The sequence below is a fragment of the Parambassis ranga genome, chromosome 10 (assembly GCF_900634625.1).
Source record: "Parambassis ranga chromosome 10, fParRan2.1, whole genome shotgun sequence".
NCBI classification, from domain to species: domain Eukaryota; kingdom Metazoa; phylum Chordata; class Actinopteri; family Ambassidae; genus Parambassis; species Parambassis ranga.
The window spans coordinates 9,365,158-9,384,273 of NC_041031.1; the positions used below are offsets into that span (position 1 = coordinate 9,365,158).

Sequence of the window (19,116 nt, forward strand, 5' to 3'; positions counted from 1 at the left end):
GCACCCTTACTGTTTAGTTTAGTTTTGCACTGTGTTCTTGTATTCAGTGTGTTCCTAGAGAGGGGAAAACACTTCACTCTGTGTGTGTGTTTTAGATGTAATATTCAGCATAACAAATTCTTCAAAAAGTATATGAACAATGATTAAGTTTGATTTTATTTGAGGTACCCAATATATGACAAAATTATTTATTTATTAAAATTCAATATTTTTCCAAATGTGCACTAAAATGAATTTATGCTAAATTAAAATGTTCAACCTACCTCACAGATTGTATTTTAATAATTTAAAAAAGATGTATTTAACCCTTGTTATAAACTAGTATTTCTGATGGATCTTAAATGTAAATATTTTACATATTTTTGTTATTTTTCATTTTTTTCCATAAACAAACAGGATGGATGTGAATGTGAATGGTTGCCACTAGCAGCAAGACAAATAACGTCCTCACAGACACATGAGACCCACAAGCAGCTGAAATGAATCCACAGCATCTCAGACAAAAAGCGCTTTCTCGCGAGACTAGCGGGCGTCAGACCCTGTCATGTGACAGTCTCATGACTAAACCGGAAGTGGCGAGCAGTGACAGCACAACACAGAGAGGGATAAACACAACCTGCTCCCACTTATTAGTTTCATCTTTATTTCACCTCCTGTCACCTCAGCAATGGACGGATCCGTCAGAGCATCTCCAGACGCCTCAGCCGTCCCGCCGTCGCATTTTAGAGGGTGAGAGAACTCTTCAAATTGACTGATTGCTAGCAAACATTAGCTAGCTAGCTAGCTAGCTCCTGGGCTTTTAGTGACGCCTGGCCTTAAAACCTGGGTCTCCTGCTGTGCCGTTTGATGCAGAGCATGTGCTAAAGCGAAGAAAACTTTTCTTTAATGTGGCGTAAACCCGAACCACAGCATTAATAATCGCCAAAGGACATCCCCACATCAGTAGTCAGCGTGTTCCGTCCCGTTGTTTCTTAATAGTAGGGTCGCTGTCTTGTTCGTTACCGTGGCTGACTCCTGAACTTGTACTCCTGCAGAAATGAAAGCTCCTTGGTTTCAGCCCTTAAGACACTGCTGTTCTTCACTATTCTGATGGTCACGCTGCCCATTGGACTCTACTTCGCATCAAAGGCGTACATATTTGAGGGTAAGTGTGTCTTATCGCTTCATCATGTTTGCAGGGTAGTAACAGCTGCTGCTTTTAGATGAAAGCAGTACGATTTTTCACCTGGTCTTTACTTGAACTTAATCTGACATGATCAAAACAATGCTTTAGTGTGTTTTTAAGAATTGGTTTTAAGCCATAAACAACACACACTGGCCTCATTTATTTAACAACAATTAAATGAAAGGCCCCTAAAAGCTCAAACAGACATTGTCTGTTTAATGTCTGTTCCTGTTGGATCTGACATTTGGGCTCTCACGTACAGCTCCATTATCTCCATGTTGAAGTTCCTTCTGTATCAAATGTATCAAGTTTGAACTTTAGGCATCCTAAACATGAAAAATTACACTCCTGCACTTCTGACACAGTAACACAGCTGCTTCTCGTCACCATTAACTCTCCTCTTCATTTTTTTTTAGGTTCAATGAAGATGTCAAGCTCTGACAGCTACTTTTATGCAGCCATTGTCGCAGTGCTCGCTGTGCATGTGGTTCTTGCTCTGTTTGTTTATGTGGCCTGGAATGAAGGCACGCCTAAAGGCAAGGGCAAACATGATTAAGGCTTGTCCTTTATCAGCTTTCAAGGCTGACAAAGATGGACAGACATGGGTCAGGATCCACAGCCCACCCCCCCCCCCCCAGCCACCGCCACCAACAACACTTGACGCAGCACCATACAAACCAGGCTGTCAGGTTTCTGGCTTGCACTTTGGTTTTAACCTGAGCATGAAACTACTGTATTTACCCTGTCATGGGGGGGAGTGGAGGCTGCTGGGTTTGCTTTTTTAACAAGCCTCAGCAGGCCTGCTTTTTGACTTTTTGTTCTCTGAAATTTTTTACCATTACTGACAGAGGACGGTTACTATTTTTTAAGAGGCTTTGTCCTAAGCTTCCATTTGGATGAGTGCTGTAAGTCTCTTCCCAGTAAAGAGTGTGTCATATGGGAAAAAATCTTGGGCTTTGACTGATGCATGCACACACTTTTAGTGCATAAAAGATTTTATTCCAAAATGCTCTCCATCCATTCTGAAAAAAAATGTTACTGAAACGATCCTTCGGTTGATTTCAGTTCCTCTCTGCACATGTTTAAAGATGGCTGTCGTATGTTTACTTTTGATGCTTTATTTTGGAAGAAAATCTTCAAAATGTCTTGTCTTTCATAATAATCCATCTGTTAGTCTTTTGTGTTTATTTTTCTGTGATGTAGTGTGACTGTGTCCTGTAGTTTGGTGGCACTGTGAAATTAGACATCAGACTATTTAAATTCATTTTTTTGTAGGTTCTGTGATTTGAGTGTAGATGTGAGTGAATCCAATATGATGCAGAGTGTTGACTTCCTAAAAATAAACCAACGAAAAGTTATTTCATATATTTTTGTCTTTTTTTATGTTTCCCAGGAGTGTAAACATACACGGAGAAGCTTTCATACTTCTTCTATATTTTGCACTGCAAAACCAAAAAGTCCTTTCTGTGTAGTAATAATAAGACACCATAAGAAGCAATCAGAACACATTTTTTTTAATGTTTTTGATTCTATGATAAGAGCTTGCACTTTGTTTTGTATGAATGAGATCTCTGTGCGTGATGAACAAACTGTATCACACAGGAGGACATGACTGACCCAACCATCTGTTGTGTAAGTCATACCCAACTAAAACGTGTACGCAGAGATCAGTCTGTATGTGACTATAACCTTTGTGAGGCTCTATTCATCGTATATATTTATTGTTAATGTTATAGTGTTTATCCCAGAAGCTTTTAAAACTTTCACAACCAGCCTAATGAGCATTAACTCAATGCTGTAATGACATCTGTAAACACTGATCATTGGATCCATATTCTTTAAAATCAAAACTTCTGAAGTGGATGGACCAGATTTTCCCAGGCCTGACAAAGACTGTAGTGAAAAGAATCAATCTAGTTTCCATAACGACACAACTTTTCCCCCAACAGTCCATGAGATAACTTGCAGACTTCTGCAGGGAGTTTGAGTTGTCACATGGTGGCAGCAAACAGTCACAAAGAACACACAAAAAAGAGATGAGAACTGACAGATGCCGAACAATAATGATGTTTTCTGTCTCAGAGACCATGTCAGCAGCTGATTTCTGTTCATTTCCCCCCCTCATGTCGGGCAAACCTTTTCTCTCTCACCATTGCTGCTGCTGAGTGGCTGCCGCTCTATATTTTGCCTGGTTTGGCGAGATGAGAGCTGTGCAGCCTGCATTGACTTTAACAAGGCTGGTGTTGGTGATGGAGGTGACAGGCCTGCGAGCAATCAGACTGATTCAGTCAGCAAACATCAGAAGCCTCCGTTTTTCTTTTGGCTGATATTTCATGAGCGTACCCGTGCAGCAAAACAAAGTTGGTGCAAGGGCAGGCCTTGCTCCTGGCTCTGTCATTTATCACACATTAGCAGGTTTGGTGCATAGTGTCAGTGTGATGAAACACAGGCCAGAAAGAACCCAACTGTTAGTCGAGTCAGAGATTAAACAAATCAATAACCCCTAATTATTTTATTTAGTGTGTTCATGTCTGTCCTATAACACACCCCACATTCAGAGGAATGCATCAACATTTGTATTTATAAACAAAGAAACATGAATCAAATGAAATACTGTATGGTGTTATGAAGTGTGGGGGTGTTCCTGTCGGGTGGGTTTCCTTTGCCCAGCAGGTGGCGGGCCCAGCAGATCCAACAGCCTGTCAGTGTTTAAGTGAGTGCAAAGGAAGAGGGCAGTAGAGCGCTGTACTACAGCTGGTGCAGCACACCACCCCACAGGGAACAAACAGAATAAAGCAACAAAAAACATTTTAAAGGTTGAAGTGCTTCAAGAAGATACTTGTGTGTGTTTGTTCACAAGGAAACAACAAGAGGGCATCACTTCATAGTTATTGATTTAAAGCAATACAGTTTAAAATAACCTATAATACAATGACTGTTATATAGTTTTTTATGAGGACTATAATATTGAAGTATTTATGTCCAGTATATTGGGCTGGTGACCTACAACTGAAAACACTGATCTACATTTTATGAAAATAAATTCCTTTTCATTCTTATCATCATATAAAAAGAAAACAATAACAAACACACTTTCCTGATAATGACACATATGTTGATATGATATATTTTAACAACAAAACAATGTGACTGTAACTGCATCTCCAAATATTCAAGATGGAGTGACAGGTGGAATCTGTCTTTTTTAAACCCCTGACATCTGACGTCTGGTGTCCTTGTTGCAACTCAAGTGTGAGGTGTCATCTGAGGCATACTCTGTGGCCTTCAGGGGAAAAATAGGTTATGGATGCAGAGGAGCCTGGCAAGAGATTTAAAAAAATCTAAAAAAGTGGTGTGAGTTTTAAACTAGTTAGTTATTCAAGCAAATTTAGATTAAAATTAAATGAAAAAGACAATATTGTAACATACTGTAAAGTAAAAAAAAATGGTGCCATATACAGAGGATGCAAACAGCTCTGTATTGAGTTTATCCATGTGAAAGTTATTTATCCATTACAATGTTATGGTTTAAATTAAAGTCCAAAGTCTTTGCGCAGTTTTAGTAATTAATGTCTTAACAAAACTCAGCAGTGTTCTGTTACATTGAGATATTGTAAAAAGGAGGATCCAAAGAAAATGTTAATAACACAGAAGGTGTTGATTTTTAACAGAAACCGAGCGTCTGTTCTGCCTCACAAATCATTTTCACTGCATTTTGAGTTTTGATCACCATGCCTTTGTAGTCACAAGCAGTCATGCTGTTATTAATTTCATCCTCTAAGCCGCCATTCATCAAAATCCCAAAGTCTGAAAAAAAAAACAAGTTATGTGTAAAAAAAAGAAAAACAAAAACATGATGCTTGTTGTGTGATTCTGTCCAACTGAAGAGCATCCATCTGCTGTTTATGGTTGCTAACTTTGGTAGCTATACATAATTTATAGGAATTTGCTGCATACCTTCAAGCTACACATGAAAGTACTATAAAATAAATGGTTGAATGTATAAAATGATTTCATTTCAAAGTGCTGGACAGAGAGCCTACATCTAAAGTCAAAACTCATCTAACCTGTCGTCATTTCAAAAACACACTTTATTATATTTCAACATGGCCTTCATATTTTATCCTGGTGTGTGAAAAAGTATGTGTAAAAAACTGATTTATGAAGCTTTATATTACAAATAACACCTCTGACTGTTTGGTCTGGTTGAGTTGTTTTCTCCAGTGACATATGAGGGGATGCGAAGCACATTGTGTCTGGCAACACAACACACAAAAACACAGCTCAGTATGCCCAGACTGCACTCAATCTTATCTCAACACACACAGAAACTACAACTGAAAGAGATTAGGCTCTTTAGTTTTTAATATGTTTAAATTAAAAAATCTGACTTGCTCTTCCTTTGACGCTCACCGTCAGGAAATTATAAATGTACCAGTCAGAAGGCAGGAGAGCGCCTTTGCATCATGAGCTATATCATATATATTAATTTCAAGGTTTCCATACCAGGGGTGCCTGCGTGTTGTGTATGAGTATGAGCTGTATACATGTGTGGGATACGCAGACGGCACAGACTCGACACACGGCAGCTTTATTCCTGCTTGAACATGTTTTTGACATGTTGAAATATTAGATCCGTGTGTGGATCTGGGCTAATAATGTCAGAATGAAAATAGATATCACTACAATACAATTCAATAGGAAGCATTTGTGTAGGTCCCAGGAAGAATTGAATGTATAGTTATTATAGTCTCAAATTGTAATAATTAAGATTTAAGAGCCAAAGTTGGAAACATTTTAAATTATCAAGATTAGTTACAGCAACTAATATTATCATGTAATCTGCTAACTAAACATTTTTTTATCCTGAATGTAACATTTAGGTACTACCGGTTTAAGTATGATCAATTTACAGAAATGTATAAATCGTTAAGCATCATGAAGCAATTCCTGGTTATCTACTTCTACTATCTACATTTGGTGAAATTATTTTGAGTTGTGACAAAATTGAATGTTAAAGCTACTGTGCACTGATAATAATTACTGCTATTGTTTTACTCCTGAGTGAGTGAGTCTTAATTTATTATTTCAGAATTATGAAACAAAAGTTGCTGATGAAGAGTTGAGTTATAAACGAGCCGCTAACAGTGCAAATTTAAGACAGGTTTATTTCAAATGATTTTACAAATATGGCTGTCACCAAGTGCCTTACAGAAAACAAACACAAATACAGTTAAGCAAAACAATGTGCTTGCAATTATGTGCTGTCCAAAAAAAAAAAAAAGAGCTCCTGAGACCAGTGCAATTTGTTCTGAGGTGTGTACTGGAATCAGCCACAGTGAATCCAGGCTCCAGTGTGTTTATGTATTGCACAACACTTCACTTCAAGTGAAGTATGCTAGATGATGACCTCAAATATATTAAAGGAAGATAAATGTAACCATATCAGGCTTCTTTAAACAAGGTCGGGTTATTCTGCTGTGGAATTTCCACGTGATGAAAAAAGCTCAGCTGTAAACCCGAGCAGTCAGTTTTTACTGAATCATGGCAAGATTCATACCACAAGTCAGCACAATTTGCAAAATGCCAATACCCTTCAACATGTGCTGCCAGTAGTGTGTTTTGTCTAAAGTGAAATTCAATGTTTCAAACCACAGAACATATGACAGCAGAATTGCCTTGATTGGGAAAGTTCGTCAGAAATGTCTTCACACATTACAGTACAGCTTCTGTGTACAGCTGTGTGCCCTATAAATGTCACTCCCCTAAGTTGGAATGAGTCAAACCTTCTTAAAGAGAGCATTCAGTTCAGTATGTTTGAATGCTTCCAAACAAGATATGATCCCGTCACAGCATTTAAGACCCCTCAGAGAAACATAAACCCCCTCATATCTTCAGATCGTCTATTCTAGTCTTGTTGTTGCTGTGTTTGGCAGCGTGGCCGGGCCTGGCCTGCGTGGGTGACCCAGGGGCAGATCCTGCTCCTCTCTTTCCTTTCAGGTCACATTCCTCTGGCTTGCTGCTGCTCCTTTCCACTGCCAAGTTGTCTTTATTCTGTTTGTAGGCAGCCTTGCTGTGGTAGGGGTGGAAGGACGAGTCTGTGCCGGCAGACAGCGGGGTGAGGTTGTAGCTAGGTACGGGTGGGTAAGCAGGCTGGACTGGGCGGTGCTCATGGAAGTAGTCATCATAACTCGGCGCAAAAGGCACCGCAGTGTCGCCGGGTTCCTTGGAAACGCTCTCACAGGACTGGTTGCCTCTCCTGAATGTGATGCCCTGGCGGCACTTAGTGAAGCCAAGGTGGTAGATCTCTATGAGGTTGAGGAACAGAGACACACTGGCCACTCCGAGCATGAAGATGATGAAGATGGTTTTCTCTGTGGGGCGGGATATGTAGCAGTTAACAACATTGGGGCAGGGTGGTCTGTCACATGTGTACATGGGTTTCAGCTCAAAGCCGTACAAGAGGTACTGGGCCACAATAAAGCCCACCTCAAACAGGGTCTTAAAGATCACATTGAAGACATATGTGCGCAAGAGCTCCCCCTGCAGGCGTACACGTCCCTTAGTGTCCCTTATCAGGGCCTTCTTGTGCTTGGTGTCCACAATTAGGGCCTGTTTGTCCGAATTATGTCCATGGTCTTTCTCCTTATCTTTCTGCTTCTCCTCCATCCGCACCAGATGAAGAATATGCCCTAGGTAGATCAAAGTCGGTGTGGACACAAAGATGATCTGCAGCACCCAAAAGCGGACGTGGGAGATGGGGAAAGTGATGTCATAGCATACATTCTCGCAACCAGGCTGCTTAGTGTCACATGTGAAGCCGGATTGCTCGTCTCCCCACACCTTCTCTGTCGCAGCACTCAGGATCAGGATGCGAAAGATGAACAGGACAGTGAGCCACACCTTCCCCACTACGGTGGAGTGCTCCTGAGCTTTCTCTAGAAGCTTTCCCAGCAGGTTCCAGTCACCCATGGCTGTGTGAGCTCAGATCTGGGACTGCAGAGGCATTAAAAATAAGCATTAGAGAAACAGGCTGACAGAACAAGTATATGAAATGGCTAGAATAAAAGTAATCTAGGTGCTAAAGTGAGCTTCAATGTTCCTATTACAACTTCTCTTACCAAGTTCAGAGGAGCTCAGGCCAAACAAGGAGCCGAGCTGCTAACTGAGCTGAGCAGGTAGTGGCCTTATCCACGTGGATGCAGACAGGATTATATTTACTTTAGGAGGGTATATATTTGGCAAGTGTGGACAGGCAGAAGGCAGGTTTCAGTCATGTTTCTGTAGCTCCCGGCATTCATGACTCAAGGCGTGGCAACATGATCCACACGAAGTGAAATCAAACACGGAGCAGATGTGGTACAAGTGCGAATAAGAACCAGTTGAGTAATGTTGGTACTGTCAGCTCCTGTGACACATTATGTTATAAATATATTCTGCTCTGAAGGGTGTACTCTACAGTAGCAGGAGAGGAAATTCAAGGTATGCTAGCAGGAGGGAGAACGAACTGCTGAAATGTGGCAGGTGAACTGATGTTAAAGGAGTTGCTTCTAATCCATCTGATGTTTTAATAATAGTACACTCAGCAGTGATTTTATACAACTGTGCTTTCAAGGAAAACCTAACATGATTAACTGTGGGTCAGAATAGTCATATTAGAAAAAGAATAAAGAAGGCTTTTCTGATCCTGAGAGCCACATGGATTTATTTATTAGACCTAGCCTAAACAGGTATTTCAGACCACAAATAATCAAAGAAACTCACATTTGCTGAAGAAAGTCACCATGTCAACTTATAGATCCCCTGCGGTGAAGCGCTGCACTCCTCGGAGGGTCCATGAGGCCGCCTTGTTTCACTGACAGGCCTCAGTGCAACACTGCTCTTCTTAGGACCCCCAGCAATGCCCTTGAATGGACAGGAATCGTGGACTCCTGCTGGCCACAAACTTAGTTCCACACCAACAAACCCCAACAACTCAGTCTTCAAACACGGCCCCAGGCAGGAATTAGGATCCAGGCCCCGGGGTCTTCCGCTTGACCATAACACACACATAACCCTCTGGCCACACTCTCAACCATGTCCGACGTGTCCGCCCCTCCTTCCCTCCGTGGTTAAATTTGGCACAGCACACCCTCTCTAATGTAAACTATTAAAGCCCTACTCGCTTGTTACAGTGAGTGACAGGGCAGTTGTCCAATGATGTTGCCTGCTAAGTCTGTCTGGCCACAAGTGTTTCTGAGGTCTAAATATAGCACAAGGGTCTCTCTCCTATCATGGGGAGGGGGGGGGGGGGTGATTTGGAGATGAGTAGCCATTGGCATCCTCAAGAAGGCAAGTCAGAGAAAAGTTTTAGTTTCAAGACATCAGAGGGATGATCCCAAATTTTACTGAACTGGAAACATTTGTGACAAATCTGAAAACAGATTTAATTATTTCACCCATCGTTAGTGCAAACATTTCATAATGTACAGAAACAAATGTATGTTTACCAAATAACTTCATATTACATCAAATGATCAGGCAGTTTATTCTTTATATTACATAATGTACACTGTATATATAGGTTCAACCCATTGTATATTTAACTGGATTGTTTACCTGGATGTAAACTGATATATGTGCATTTTGACAACAAAGGTTTTCTGTATCAATTACAACATGTACAATAAAAATCAGGTTAACATGACAGAGCATGTATATAAACACATCTCGGTGCACGACACATTCTGAGAGCATTTGAGGAACATACTTTAGCATACTCTAATATTAAAGGAAGCAGGTCCAATTTTATGAAAGCGAAGGGTCAAAAAATATCACACAAAGAGAAGATATAGGCTTATACAAAGACACAATGTATGTACAGTACTGGAATTTGTCAAACTTCTAAAGATGACTCAGCAGACAAGCCAAGGAACAACAATAGAAGTATTATTGTGATTTTGCCACTTCATCCAGAGTGAAGGTTTGATGACACATCAAATGTCATCGTTCAGAGTACTTGTTGTGTTAACATATATGTTTCTCATGTCATTACATGACAGCCGTGTTCGGAAAATATCTTACAAACATCTTTGGGTTCCTAGCACCAACTCTTATAATGTTTTTAAAGCAATATGCTAAATCAGATTAGAACATTTATGGCCGTCTTTTAGTTTAGCATAATCAATAAAAGCCTTACCCACCATAAGATAGCTGACTTAAAGAAACAAGTCATTTTCTTCCTATGCCTCTGACTGGATTAAATATGACAGATACTGTGCTACCATTACTTTTTAGTCTAAATGAGCATTTCTTTTCCAGCATTTTAATTGCTTTTGTAATCTCTGCTGCAATAAAGACCCATATCTTGGCAGTTTGTTTTGTCAAAAATCACAAATGTTCGTGTTCAAGCTTTTTTCTGCCTATTTGTTGATTTGTTTGTTCCTGCCTTTGGGCAAAAGAAAAAAAAAGCCTGGTGTAGGGTGCAGTCATGTTGTTGTGAATCTTATTTTCAAACCTATGAAGCCCACAGTCTCAACTTTTGATGTACGACAGCCACTGAAATTACTCTTGGTCATACAGCACCATCAGCTATGTCATATTTGTGGTAAATGACCTAACACATAAAACCTCCAAACAGTTTAGACAAGAACAGCAGCTAAAGTTTAAGTAAAACAAAACAGAAAAAAATAATATCAACAAGCACTTGAGAGGATGATACATAAATAAATAGTATGAATCATTAATGCTCCATGGAATGGTGTGGTTATCAGAAAGCTGAGCACCTCTCGCCCCTCTCCGGTGGGCTCTTTTTAGGCACAGTGAACTTAGACTTGAGAGAATGATCTGCTATCAGCTGATTGATTTCATTTTGCCTATAAGAAGACAATCTTCGAGTGATCCAGTCCACCTTAGACTCATCCTCAGAACCACCAAAGTACCGTTTGCAGGCCCTGCTAATGAGGTATACCACCTCGGCCAGGTTGAGCAGCACACACACCCCTGACACTGCCAGCATGAACACAGTGAATATGGTCTTTTCTGTTGGCCTGGAGACAAAACAGTCCACTGTATTGGGGCAAGGGTACGAGTCACATTTCACCAAGCGCACCATCTTAAAGTCTGGATAGATCAAGTAAAAGATATAGAGAAAAGCCACCTCCAAGACGATTCTGAAGATGATACTGATCATGTATGTCCACCACAGAGCCCCTGTGATCTGGAACTTCTGGTTCTTGATGTGTTCCAGCTCCTTTGGACTGCCACGTCCAGTCCTCTTCAGGATCTTCTTATCGATGTGCCTTCGGTGAGCTACATGCATAGCCACCAGCAGTGCGGGGGTGGACACCAGGATGAGCTGGAGTGCCCACAGGCGAATGTGCGAGATTGGGAAAAACTGGTCGTAGCAGACACTGTTGCAACCGGGCTGCTGGGTGTTGCAGGTGAAGCCGGATTTTTCATCACCCCAGACGCTCTCCGCAGCAACCACCAGGACCAGGATGCGAAAGATGAAGATGACTGAGAGCCAAATGCGGCCAATGCCTGTAGAGTGCCTGTTTACGCCGCTGATCACGGCATAAAAGGTTCCCCAGTTCATTTTCGACTCCAGGTCTAAAACATCAAAAATAAGTATTGAGTTAATATTACATAGATGCACTGTATCACCAATGAGTTTTTCCTTCAGGGAAAAAATAAATTAAGTAAAAAAGGTGCACTTCTATATTGGCATAAAGTCATATTTGGAAAAATGGCTTTTCAAGTATAATAATCTCAGACCAACAAATGCCATTATATACAAAAATACAATTTACAAAAAGTTCTAATCTTAGCTTTCTTAAAGGTTTACCAGGCTCAGCCGGCGGTGCAAGCGGCGTACGCAGCGCCGGATCCAAAGATGACCATCTTGAGATGTGACCTGAGCATCAAGATGGATTTTGGCAAAAGTAAGGAACGACAGACAAGAATTGCCAAGTAGCCTGCTGGCTGTATAAAAGCAGGGGCGATGGCCTACCACCATGCACCGTCACAAGACGCAAAAGGTTGAGGCCAATTGCTAAACATTTGCAGAACCACGTGGTTTGGTTGCCCTGTATTAATACTGTACTCTCAGACTGGCCTGCAGCCCAGATGCAGACAGACAGACTGACAGACAGCAAATTCCTCCACGGAAACAGCAGGACATCTCATTGTGAGATTGTTTAAGACCAGAAAAAAGTGTCTAGTGTGTGAAAAAAAAATATATCATTACAGCATCTAAGATCATATTTAACAATAATTATATATACATATATATATATATTTATAGAGGGTAATGATAACATGAGTATGCCAAATATTTGTCGAGGCACATGTCAGCCATCACCCACACCAAATCCATTCCCCTTGCCCACAGTGTTAGTACAAAACAGAATAAAAAGCATAGAACGTGTTTTTTTACCTTCAGTTGTGGTGGTACACAAAAATGTGTACAAATTGGCAAGAAATGAATTAAAATATTGTGCTTTTTAGCAAGCCAGAAGGCTGGATTGAGAACACCATGCGTTTGGAAAATGCAAATCATTCCTCCGCCACTAGCCACTGCCCTGCACCGTAGCAGTCATATGCTCTTATATAAACTATTTACATACAATGGTGCCCTTTATTGGGCTGCAACAAGACTCTTTAGAATTCAGATCAAACGCCTCGACTTCCGCCTACCCCGGGCAAAAGAAGGAATCTGTGTGGACACAAAAGGCCTCAGCCTGCCACATTATTTATTCTGCTTGACAGGGCAGGGAAGTGAAGGGAGCTTTTGACCTGAGCCACTGCCACTGAGAGCACAGAGTCACCGAGAGGTTTGCGAATTCATCCACAAGATACAAACACTGATAGAGTAGGCAGTACTGAGCCTTCCAGATTAAACTGAATGCTTTAATACTGGAAATAATGCAAGCAACAAATATAATTATTTCAACAACACATGCTTTCATTATGGAGATGGAATAAAATTAATTTTGAATACATGTATTTTTAACTATTTGCTAGATTTTTCTCTGGCAAAAAGCCCAGACATAAACCTTTGAATGAAATGTACTCTGCAGCACAGAATACTATTGGTCATGGCCACCCTGGACCCTATTTCATTCATTTTTGCAACTTAAGAATGAGTTAATGTGAACAGAGGTAAAAACACTCATTGTTCTCAGACACATACTTTACTGATGAAAGTACAGCAATATTTAATGCAGATTTGTTCTACTCTAATGCCTTCCAGTAGTAGTAGAAACAATAATTTACAGTAACAAACTGCATGCAAGTGGAAACACAACAATGTGATCATTTGTCATGCACTGTCAAACAACCTCCAGCAGTTCACGGTTCCATGCGCATTTCTGCGTCACTTATGACAAGTGTAGTGGGAGGGTGGGTGGCTTGGTAATTCTTTGAATGAACTAAACCTCATTTACATCCTCTCTATGGAAACACAGGCCATTTAGTATATAACTGAAAAGAACACATCCTTAATTGAAAAGCACTGTTGTGTCCAAAAAAACAACAGGATAGCCCTTTGCACAAGAGCTCAATATTAAACAAGAAGAATATAAGGAGAAAAACAAAATACATAACAAAAACAGGCCTACTGTTTGTAACGTACATAACTATACCTTTAAAAGTATAAAATGGCATCAACAAAAGTGCACACACATTCTCCTCAGGCTGAATTACTTCTTGCTTTGAGTATACCGTGAGATGAGGTATTTCTCCCAGTCAGCTTCCTGTTGTTGCTTTTGGAGTTGAACAGCATCTATAAAACAGAATAAAAGTAAGACTTGAAATTGGCAATACTGGGAAAGATTCTGAATGAAAAATGAAAAGTACCACTGTAGGATACCAGGGCAACACTGCCACCCACTGTATGTACAAACAAAATAGAACTGCCCTTACTTATTTTCCTGAGACCATCATTCTGCATGTTGATGTGGTTTGCATGTCCATTCTGGGCCAACCTTAGAGACAGGGATGCCCCCCTCCTGAAAAAAAAATTACAATACCAAGGTCTGGTAATTAATATAATGACTCTTTTTTTGTCGTTTAAAATTCTGTTATGAGACAAAAATGCATGAATAATTGACTTGTATGTTTCACACTTTAAGTACCTCATAGCTCCTAGCTTTCCCTTTTCCAAGAACAGTTCAACTGTAACTTTGGACCCCTGTGGGTAAAGTCTGGCATAAAGCGTCCTGTTGTGGACCATCGCTTTGAACCAGCTCACCGCCTCCTCAGACCAGTCTCTGCCATTTAAAGGCGTCACCTGAGGGAGAGGAAACAGACACAATATACCATGAACTGAGATAATTCATTTCCCTTATCATTGAACAATAGATAAAGCTGTGACTAATCATGAAAACAAATGCTAATAGTTAACGTCTACGCCCTCACAGCTCAACTTTATTAACCATTTCCTTGTATGCAAATTCTGAAAAGCATAATATGCTCATCCTGGACCATTTTAACATGTTCTCTCAGTCAGAGATTTCATTCAGCTTCACTGTAAAGTCCACATGAGTCTAGTGTTCTGGCTCAGCTTCTTCTTTGCCAAACTCACTTTAGTGTTTGTTTCTGGTTCAGTCAAGCATTTACATACCTATTATGATTATTTGTTGTGCAATTTAAATAAGAATTAAAACATGGAACTGCTTACTTTTGCTAGTGAGACCTGCACTGCTTGAAGTGGTAGGTCAGCCATCTCTGGGGCCATTTCCTTCACATTCCACAGAGACAGACAGGCAGTGTCACCAAAGTCCAGCCTCTTCACCTCCACTTTGACAGATGTCTCACTCCCCTTACCCTTTGTGGCATTATCATCTAAACATTCAAATAAGAGAAAATAGAACAAAAAACACAGTGAAACTCCCAAGTGGCCACAGGCAGGAAAAGAGACATTGCTACCATCTAGAGGTGGATTTGTAAACCACTCTTATACACCCACCTCTGCTTACTCCACATATCTTGATCACCTTGGCGCGGCACCATTGTTCTTGCTTAGGGAACCAACCCATTACTTGGGTTCCAATGTCTGGAATGCAGTTCTGCTCTGCATATGAACTACTGGCTTTCCAGCTGCTGCAAATGAGAAAAAAAAATAATGTCAACCAGAAACATCTGGATTACTGAAAAAAAATCTACAAAGAAAACAGTAATGAACATAAAAGATAAGTGGCTCTTTAAGTTCTGCAAATGTGATCAGGGATTTTGTGAGGGTTGGAGAAAAGCTGAGAAAAAGCAGGGAACAGATTAGACATCATGCTGAAAGACTTACTCTGCCACAAGGGCCTGCAGATTTTCAAAGAAGTCCGCACGCTGGATGTAGAAGTGGCTTGGGCTGACAATATGAGACACCACAATTTCAGTCTCTTCAAACTTCTGGATCTGGAACTCAGGAATGTTTCTTGTGATGCATGTTGGCATGATTGTATCATTGTGGTTATTGTTTTCCTGTTCAGCTCCCGTGGTGCACTGGAGAGCTTGTGGTTTCTGCTGGATGTTTACACAGGAGTTCTCAGCCTGAGCAGTTCTATCTTGGCAGTCTCCACCTTCCAATGCACTGGGTTCAGAATCCTGTACCACTTCAGTTAAGATGTCTCCAATATCCCACAGTTCAGTTTCTGTTGCAATCACACAAGTGTAGACCAGGCAGCCACTTGACTCGACTTTTTTTACTCTGAAGATAGGTGCTTGGTTTTCAATATTTATGTCCAGTGTTGTTGGAACTTGTGCATTTAGCGGTTCAGCGACTGGTGACACAGGCTGGGACAAATGTTTCGAGTATGTAATTTTACTCCACTCCATGACACTGATCTCCAGTGAATCCATGTTTTTGCCTTTTGTTTTGAGGAAGTGCAGCAGCTGGGAGGATGTTTGTTTGTGGTGTTGCACTTGGACATCTTCATCATGTCCCCATCTTACTATCAGTGGTAGATTTAAGGGTTTGGGATTACTAATCTCTGGAAACTTTGATTTTATGGGAATCAGCTGTGGTTCTAGTCTCTCTGCACTCTCTGTAACACTGCAGCTCTGAGTATCAACACACGAAGCATCCTCACAAACATCTTCTTCTTGTTCAGGCTTGAAATAAGTGGAGGAGTCTGTAGTCAAAATAGTGCTGTTGCAGATGGAAGAGATGCTACATGTAGGGTCATCTGGCTGTGACGCTAAACGCTGAGAGGTGAGGACAAGTTTCGGCTTCTGAAGGGACAGTGTGGCTCCGAGCACCTGGACTGCTTTTGCTAAGGAGCTTGCCATGAGCGAGTTGTGCAACATGGGTCCAAACTTAAGAACATCAGTAATCAGGAACCTATTTGCTTTGAGTGGCTGAAGTTGGTTTGCTCTCACTCCGTTCTTCAGAGCGGGCTGGACAGATACATGTGATTCTTAAAAGAAAGGGGAGGGTAGGTTCACTAAATAATGTTGCACTGCAAACCCTATCCCAAACCACTCACATAATGTTTGCATAAAGTTGGTAGCAGTTCAGGTCCATAATAGAAAATTACTATAATAATTCTTTACTTACCATCTGTGAGGGCCTTTAATAAAGCTGAAAGCTTTGCAATTGCTTGACATTTCACATCTAAAGCTTTTGTGAGATCACTGAACACGCTGGGAAAGGGTGAAGTCAAGAAACATTTCACCTCTTCACAGGCCTGTAGTAAAGAGAAACGAGCCATAATGAAATCATGTTTTCTATTGACACATAAAAGATTTTTTTGAATAAAGGGCCTGAAAACGTATTTTTCTATAACCATATTGATGAATATCATCATACATGCCCACCAACTTACTTTGCTAGCCAACCTGGGTTTCATCTGCATGAGATAGCAAACAAGGATTTTAGCAGATAGCAACTCTGTTAGCTAGCATATAAAATGGTGTTAAAATTACCTTTTGTGTGAAGTAGCGAAGTTCTTGTTCGAAGGTATTGCGGGCATTTTCCAGCAGGAACAGTTTGTACGTTAACTGCACTTTCTGGGAGATGATGGAGAGTCGCGGCTGATGAGGATCCATAACTGAATAACACAAAAGTTCATTAATAACTGTGTGAACTTCTTCTTCTTTATTTCCGGCATACTAGTTACCATATAGCATATTGCTGCCTCTATTGCCGCGTCGATGACGTGTATGAGACGTTCGAATCTACGTGACGTCTGACGTCTACCGTAAAAACTGTTACCTGATTGATAATTTCACTTTTTTGGTCACCTTAATGTTGCAGTTAACTGTATTCGCAGTGCCTCAGTGGACGTCTCATGCACTTATGTTTGTTCCATTTTGGTGTGAAGTTTTAATGCTGTTGCATGTTTAGTATAGTTTTTTGTTTTTTATCAAAGTATTGGAGGCAATTAGTACAAATGATAAACAGCTGACGCACCTAGCTAACTAGGTGGCCGGTTAGCGTTAGCATGCGCAGCTGTGTTTCTGCATATGTGATGATCCATCTGTTTTTTTAAACGAAGCGAGATTAGGGGGTCTGTTAACCACAAAGCAGTAAACAGGTCCACGAAGATGGCTTTCCTTTAAGCTGGCTACATTACTGCGGTAATCTATGCTGCAAATTTAACGTGGTCGGGACCAGGTTATGTTCAGAGTTTTGGTTTAAACAGGCCACAAAAGACTCTGAGTGAGGCCTTCTGGAGGAAACCAGCAGTCAGTGTGAGACTTGTATAATTACTATATGCAAGGGTCACATGTTCCATGTAATGTTATTATATGCGTTGTATTTAAAAAAAAGTCACAACCTATTTAAATTGATTTCCACCTAAATACAACAATCTCACATGTATCTTTCATTTTAATCTTAGTTATATTCTCCTATCTATGTTGACCTGGATGAAGTCTGACACCCACAGACTTTAAATGGAGCCTCACATGCCCACTTTCATGTGATTGAAGCAGAAAGCCTGGCTTGACATTGAATGGCAACCAACATTGTGATACCAGTTATCTCCAGATTAGAGCTTTAGGCTCACAGAGTGCAGTAGTGTTACACTGTGATGTGTTGAAATATGGACTGTTTAATATAACTTCTCTCATAGTTTCTGTGTGGCTACGTAATCTGATGACTCCTCTTACATGTTTACTCTATGCTTTGCGCGTTGCTATGATACAAGCTTGTGTTGCCATGCTGCATGATTTTCTCTATGCTGGGAATGTTGGATTGCTGGTGGATGCCAGCGTCTTTGTTTCTCCTTTATTGTGCTCTTGGGTGATACTGGTTGCCTAATTCCTGCTCATTCTTGCACAGGCTTAATATGTGCCTGGGTTTATATGCTTTTGGATATTTTTCTTTTAATGTTTTCATAAGACATCAAGCTGATGAACTGCAGCAGAAAGTATATGACTAAACTGATCACATGGACTCAAAGGACCATATTTATTAATGTCCATGTCCCCTAACATAAACAATGTGTCTGTAAATGCAGCAAAAATTGTTAATCGTGTTTTTTGTTTTGTATTTATCGTTAGGACAAGATGAGGCTGCAGCATGTGAACCTTTTTGACTTTTCACCAGTCCTGGAATAAAATGTGCTAAGTCCACACAGAACAAATGAGTAAGTATTTAAGTGACAGTTTGGCGTTTACTTCTGTCTCTTAATGTTCCTTACCATCTATCCTGCTCAGGCTCTTGGGGGTGACACTGTTATGCAAAGATGTCCATGCTGAGGTTATGACTGATGGCATAACTGAATGTGAGTGATTTTCTGTGTGATTCTGCTGATAACATCTGTGAGTGTATAATGTTTTAATAGAAGCATTGTCATTTTGAGCCTTTATTATCTGGGTCTGTGTGCAGGTAAAATAATGCAGAGTCATGGGATAATCCCAAAAGACGGAATATGAAAAAAAAATAAATTACTGAATATCTAGACTCATGAACAACAGCCTACAGAAGACTACCTTTGCTACAATTACAGACATAAAGTTGGTTTGATATATGC

General features: G+C 40.5%; 3 protein-coding genes across 5 annotated transcripts; 1 reads left to right on the top strand and 2 right to left on the bottom strand.

The window, feature by feature from the left end:
• Positions 1 to 547: 547 nt before the first annotated feature.
• Positions 548 to 1,833, top strand: vma21 (vacuolar ATPase assembly factor VMA21). The gene is made up of 3 exons (XM_028416390.1): positions 548 to 729; positions 1,035 to 1,144; positions 1,582 to 1,833. The coding sequence occupies exons 1-3, from the start codon at positions 668 to 670 to the stop codon at positions 1,719 to 1,721; spliced, it is 312 nt and encodes a 103-aa protein (XP_028272191.1). The 5' UTR covers positions 548 to 667; the 3' UTR covers positions 1,722 to 1,833.
• Positions 1,834 to 6,376: 4,543 nt separating this feature from the next.
• Positions 6,377 to 9,263, bottom strand: LOC114442357 (gap junction alpha-3 protein-like). Of its 2 annotated transcripts, none has more exons than XM_028415823.1 (2): positions 8,930 to 9,263; positions 6,377 to 8,161 (listed from the first exon to the last, which is right to left on the bottom strand). In XM_028415823.1, the coding sequence occupies exon 2, from the start codon at positions 8,135 to 8,137 to the stop codon at positions 7,052 to 7,054; it is 1,086 nt and encodes a 361-aa protein (XP_028271624.1). In that variant the 5' UTR covers positions 8,138 to 8,161; positions 8,930 to 9,263; the 3' UTR covers positions 6,377 to 7,051. The 2 variants fall into 2 exon arrangements, with proteins under 2 accessions (XP_028271624.1, XP_028271625.1); XM_028415824.1 differs by lacking the exon at positions 8,930 to 9,263 and adding an exon at positions 8,287 to 8,700.
• An 853-nt stretch (positions 9,264 to 10,116) lies between these two features.
• LOC114442488 (gap junction beta-1 protein-like) lies at positions 10,117 to 12,716 on the bottom strand. Of its 2 annotated transcripts, none has more exons than XM_028416072.1 (2): positions 12,582 to 12,716; positions 10,117 to 11,755 (listed from the first exon to the last, which is right to left on the bottom strand). In XM_028416072.1, exon 2 carries the CDS (start codon positions 11,739 to 11,741, stop codon positions 10,914 to 10,916), a length of 828 nt encoding a protein of 275 aa, XP_028271873.1. In that variant the 5' UTR covers positions 11,742 to 11,755; positions 12,582 to 12,716; the 3' UTR covers positions 10,117 to 10,913. The 2 variants fall into 2 exon arrangements, with proteins under 2 accessions (XP_028271873.1, XP_028271872.1); XM_028416071.1 differs by lacking the exon at positions 12,582 to 12,716 and adding an exon at positions 11,991 to 12,096.
• Between the last annotated feature and the right edge of the window lie 6,400 nt (positions 12,717 to 19,116).

What these genes read in the sequence shown, in the direction of transcription:
- vma21 (XM_028416390.1), top strand. Translation starts at nt 668, where the DNA reads ATGGACGGATCCGTCAGAGCATCTCCAGACGCCTCAGCCGTCCCGCCG. An exon ending in CCGCCGTCGCATTTTAGAGG is followed by an intron (nt 730 to 1,034) that starts GTGAGAGAACTC and finishes GTACTCCTGCAG; the next exon opens with AAATGAAAGCTCCTTGGTTT. An exon ending in AAAGGCGTACATATTTGAGG is followed by an intron (nt 1,145 to 1,581) that starts GTAAGTGTGTCT and finishes ATTTTTTTTTAG; the next exon opens with GTTCAATGAAGATGTCAAGC.
- LOC114442488 (XM_028416072.1), bottom strand. Translation starts at nt 11,741, where the DNA reads ATGAACTGGGGAACCTTTTATGCCGTGATCAGCGGCGTAAACAGGCAC.
- LOC114442357 (XM_028415823.1), bottom strand. Translation starts at nt 8,137, where the DNA reads ATGGGTGACTGGAACCTGCTGGGAAAGCTTCTAGAGAAAGCTCAGGAG.